Genomic DNA, 5,243 nt, shown 5'->3' with positions numbered 1-5,243 from the left:
TGATAGAAGGTTGGAAGTCAGGACAAGATGAGGTTGGATCATAATCTATATGATCAGGAGTTAAATCCATATTTTTCTCTAAATGATATTCCTCAAGGGACTGGCTGTCTTTCCACTTTTTTCTCTCAACCTTAAAGCGGGCCCGAGCACTTAAGGTCGTCTTCTCATGATTACGGGTTTGAAGGCCCGAGCCGGATACTTCATGGTCATTTTTAGGGTATTCCCGTCCAGAAAATGATTGGTATGGGTCGTCAGACCGATCACTAGCTGTAAGTTCGGTCTCTCACTAGGAAGGACATCCTTGAACCTAGAAACGGATGCAGTAGCAGAAATGAGAGGTTTTTCACTAGAAGGTTGCTTCTTAGACTTTGAAGCCAAAGTTTTGGCTCATTTAATCAAAACCATGACTAGTCACAAGCTATCACAAAAAAGAAAAATACAACAAAGCAGGAGACAGAAAAAAAGAAAAACCATGGTAAGTCATGGATTTTAAGAAAAAAGGAAGTGAAACAAAAGGGAGAAATCTACTCACTTGTTTGAAAAGATAGAGGGTAATTGAATGAAAAAGATGGTTGTCCCAACAAAATGACGATGAATTCGGAAGAGTGTGCCCCAGCTGCTAATGAAGAGATGGAAGAGGCAGAAAAAAGGTGCCTGACCAAGCTGGAGCATTCTAGGTCGAGGACCACAGCTACTAAACAAGTTCAAAAATGAGGTGCCACACAAAAATCTCCTATTTCGTCTCTGCTACATTCTCACAAGTGAAGAACAGAAAAGAAAAATGAAAAAGAGTAACTCAGAGAAGAATATATGGAGAAGATTGTAAACATCTTCGAATATATGAAAGTACCAATCTTTCCAAAAAAATGACTTGTAGAAATAAAGGAGAGAAAAAAACTTACTGGTTCCAAGCTTGCTTCGAAATTTTCGGAAGAAATCAAGCAGTCAGCAAACCAAAGAATAAGGGACTATTCCTCCAAAAAAGCTGTGAACCCCACTCTCGTACACACATAAATGAAATGGAGAAGAAAAGAGGAAAAGAGTATTTAAAAGAACTTTTCTAAAGATTCCAATCCAAGAGGTTAAATCCTTTCTTCTTCAACGATCCAAATGAAAAGCCTTTTGGTATCCTAAAGATACTCATTCAACGATCACCACATTAAATGAACGAACGGCTAAGACAATGGGTCTTTTAAATGTCCAACGTGTAATTATGAAACGTGACGCACATCTTGACACGTGGAGCATATCGCGAGATTCAAGGAGGTTATGCATGCAAAAGGCGGCTAACATTAAATACGAAGCTTCGATTTTCACAAATGTGAAACATGTACGGAAACTATAGCACAATTCTCCACCGAACACACATATAGAGAACGAAGATAAAATAGTCCCTCGGGCTGAACATATGACTATCAGCCAAAAGGGACTCGAGGGCTTATGTTAATGGTGAAGTATCTAGATAGGGCCGACCATGGTTTGGCTCAACCAATACTCGGTCTGATAAACCGGTCTAACAAAATGAGTCGACCATGATGAATGAAGAAAGGTCGTTCATCGAGAACGACCAGAGGTCTATTCTTGACAAACCACCGAACAAATAAAAAAAGGACCGAGGAGAACTCAACAGAAGGAGTCCCAACAAGACTCAAGAGCCCGAACAAGACTTAAGAGTTTGAGCTAGACAAAACCTCCAATAATAGTATGAGTGGGACTCAATCACTAAAGAAGTATACATCCTAATACCTATATAAAGGATAGAGGGAAAGAGAAGAAGGTAAGCAATCGTGAATACTTTATTCCTTCTAAGATTCAACAGATTCGATCCCTTACTATCTTGCTCGTCGGAGATGTACCTCGACCAACCCGGTTGAGTACACTTTTTTGCAGGTTGCTCGTTTGCACTACCAAACAGGATTCTGCAACAACACTGGGTAATAAGCTTTTTATGTTAACTTTGTTTTATTTTTAAATAAAGGAAGAATTGAGTGTTAAATTATGTAAATCAAGAGAAAATCTTCTACTGGATACAGAATCTGAGAAAAGAAAGAGAAGACACTTCACCAGGATTCTAGACATCTGAAATTCAAAGCTTTGTTTAAAAGGTGACCGTCCTTAAAAGCTCCCTTTGTCAAAAGGTGAGTGTCCTGAAGCCTTTTGATGTTGGTTTGTCTGTCAGCATTATAAGGACTCAAGGAGACCCATTAAACTTTATTGCTCAAGCAATTCACTCTTTCATGGTCAATCATTCAGGAAAAACTTTTCATCGCTTCAAAAAATTTGTCATCTAAAATTTTATATGTATGGACAGTAAACACAGGAGGATTAGGAGTTATATGTTGGAATAAAAGATTGATGAGGGGATATATGCTACGTTGATTATTTTCTTCTTTTTCTTTTCAGCTCTTCAATGTTGACCGCATTTGTAATCACTTATTCAAGTTTGATAACAATAATAACATGCAATGTTCCAACTAAATGGGGTTGATTATATAGATCTTTGCATTTCCGTAAGTTCTTTTGGAAGTTATATTAGACACAAGGCCTAAGTTATGCATATCATTTTTCACCACTTTTTTTTCAAATTATCTTATGTTTGCTCCTAGTTTTTTTTAGTTCTTTTAATCTCTATAAAATCATTTTTTCGTATAGGGGTATTTAAGGGCCTGCATTGAACATGACATGCCACTTCAATCAACTTTCTCATGACTTAACACTTATTGAAGTTACTCCTAGCTAGAACAACTCTAGCGGAAATCTGGTGCAACATCCCTGAAGTTCTCAACATGGTACAAAAACCTAAAAAAGTAGCATGGCCACTACACTTAACTAAAGGCAGACATGCATTGTTTTGTAACTTTAAATCCCCACCCTCTTAAACCACTTTAACAAAAGCCGACAGGCATTGTTTTGTAACAAAAAAAAAAAAAACAACTCTATTGGGATCATTCATTACCTTATCCTACATCCCTATTTCTGCAACACCAAGTTTATGGAATTTTCCTTTGAGTCCAACAACACTTTGCACTATAACGTGGTCGCAACACGTTCCTGGAATTCCTGACACAATATTCTAAACGCACCTCTATACTTCATCTGCGTTGTTTTTAATTCTTTAGGAAACGTTATTCCTCTATATCACATCTTTTATTTATGACTGAACGTATGTACTTAAAATAATCACTTTATGGAATATCATTTTAATCAAGTTTAACCATCTAATTATCCATCCAATCACAAACTTACGTTACACATTAGATATCCCGTACTCGTTCTACTTAATTTAAAGCCTTTTGATTCCAAATTTTGATCTATTCAAAAGATGTTCGTAAAGTATCTTGGTCTATTCAGGACTCAAAAACCGGTCCTTCTTGTGAACAGAACATCGAGCAAGATTGGACTGATGGATAAGAGCCCCACATCAGGACCGGTCTATTACGAAATGAACCGGGCTCTAGTCGAGCTTGCTGGGCTGGGCTTGCAATATTGATAGCCTTAGAGTTAGGGGGGGGGGGGGGACCAGAGAGATAAAGAGGCCGGAAGAGGACACTGAAGACAACAAACGTGATATATGACTGATGGGGGGGTGGGGGGGCCTGGGCCTGGTGCCAGAGTTGCGCATTGATTTCCGCCTAGCATGCGCTGGTTCACGAAGAATCACCACCTTACATAATGACTTATTCGCCAAGACATAGAGAATATCAATGGGTCGCCCATTATAATCACAACTTGTCTAACACATCAAGCATTTTATAGTCTTTGCTGCTCCAAGAAGCGAGCATGGACCGACCTCATTCTACTCTCCACCCCTACCCCATTCTCTTCAATGATGAATTCTCAAATTAAAAAAACAAAAATTTACTACTTCACCCATTTTAGAACTGATCAGTTTATTATAATATACACATTCATGTATTCATACTCCCCCAAATTATTTGCCCTATTCTCATTATTGAAGGCATAAAAAAAATTATGTTATTCAATGCCTCCAAGCAGGATGTGACATGTGGTTGGTATACATAGTAACTACTATGAGTTGTAATCAAAATTTGCTTATTGCAAGTAATTAAGGTTGTAATAAGAGCAAGTAGCAAGCAATTAGTCATTGATGCTACTTTAACCTCTATTGGTTTCATCATTGTTTCATTTGTCAAGGCAATCAAGTAGAAATTAAGCCATCATTTTGTTAACCCAATGTAGGTTGGTTGCCATTTCAATTCCAGATCTCACAAGAAGGCAAATCAAGGAACCTCTACTTGCAGTAAACACTATTTCACTAACTTGTTACTATTTAAAATTGGCTCGAATCCTAGAAACCCACTATGAATCGGCCGATCCAGGTTCATCAAAATTTTTGTTTTGGTTGACCTTTGATGGGGTGAGGGGAGTTATGGAAAATAATTACTCATAATGGGTAAGAAGCTGCTCATAATGTTGTCCTTCTTTTCAGAGTGTCTTAACTCTTAAGCATCCAAAAATTCATGGCCAAGCAAAATCCACTTCCTCAGCTCTTATAAAAACCCATCTCAAACTTTCATGAACTTCACAATTCATTCAAATCCAAGCACTACATTTTTAAGTACAGCAGAGAAGTAAAGCCTCAATTTCCAAAGCAATGTCACCTGTCTTTCTCTTCTTCCTCTCTTTTCTTGCTCTTCTGATCTCTTTGGTTTACGCACAAGGTCGAGCACCTCATGGGCTTGGTTATGAGAATCCCACTGCTCTAACTCCAGAAGCTTATGACTTCTTCCACCCCAGTAACCAACAACCCAACTTTCAAAAACCTTGTGTGGAATCTGACTGCGCACCTGTGCCTCTCACAACATTTCCCTCTGCTGCAGCTGTTGCACTTGCCACTGAAGCTCATGAAAGCAAGATATCCGAGTCGAAGACGAGTGGAAGCCGAGTGGGTGCTGGTGGGATTGCTGCCATTGTCCTTGGTTTTGCATTTGTAGTGCTTCTAGCAATGGGTGCCTATTATACAGTGATCACTCGTAAATCAAACAACTCTCAAGCTAATTCTGTTAGGCCTGATGCTTGATTTGATGCTTGGGTTCTCCTTAATCGATGTTTTCTTGTGTTTTTGTTCATAGCTCCTGCAGATAGTTATGTACTTAGATTATGAAATAGAGAGGCTTTTGCATTAATCATTTCCTTGTAACCCCCAATCCAGAGAGAAAGAGTGGAAGACAGGGTATGCTCTGTTCTTCTTCTTCTTCTTCCTATTTGTAAAACTTTAATTC

The 5,243-nt window shown here is 38.5% G+C and overlaps 1 protein-coding gene across 1 annotated transcript; it reads left to right on the top strand.

The window, feature by feature from the left end:
* The first annotated feature begins 4,615 nt into the window (after nucleotides 1-4,615).
* LOC149022012 (uncharacterized) lies at nucleotides 4,616-5,041 on the top strand. Its single transcript, XM_089147517.1, has one exon. The coding sequence runs from the start codon at nucleotides 4,616-4,618 to the stop codon at nucleotides 5,039-5,041; it is 426 nt and encodes a 141-aa protein (XP_089003643.1).
* The last annotated feature ends 202 nt before the right edge of the window (nucleotides 5,042-5,243 follow it).

The sequence above is a fragment of the Hakea prostrata genome, chromosome 3 (assembly GCF_041222555.1).
Source record: "Hakea prostrata isolate BN-2017 chromosome 3, UWA_Hpros_2, whole genome shotgun sequence".
NCBI classification, from domain to species: domain Eukaryota; kingdom Viridiplantae; phylum Streptophyta; class Magnoliopsida; order Proteales; family Proteaceae; genus Hakea; species Hakea prostrata.
The sequence above is the reverse complement of the archived record's forward strand: the minus strand, read 5'-3'. Positions and strand labels throughout refer to the sequence as shown.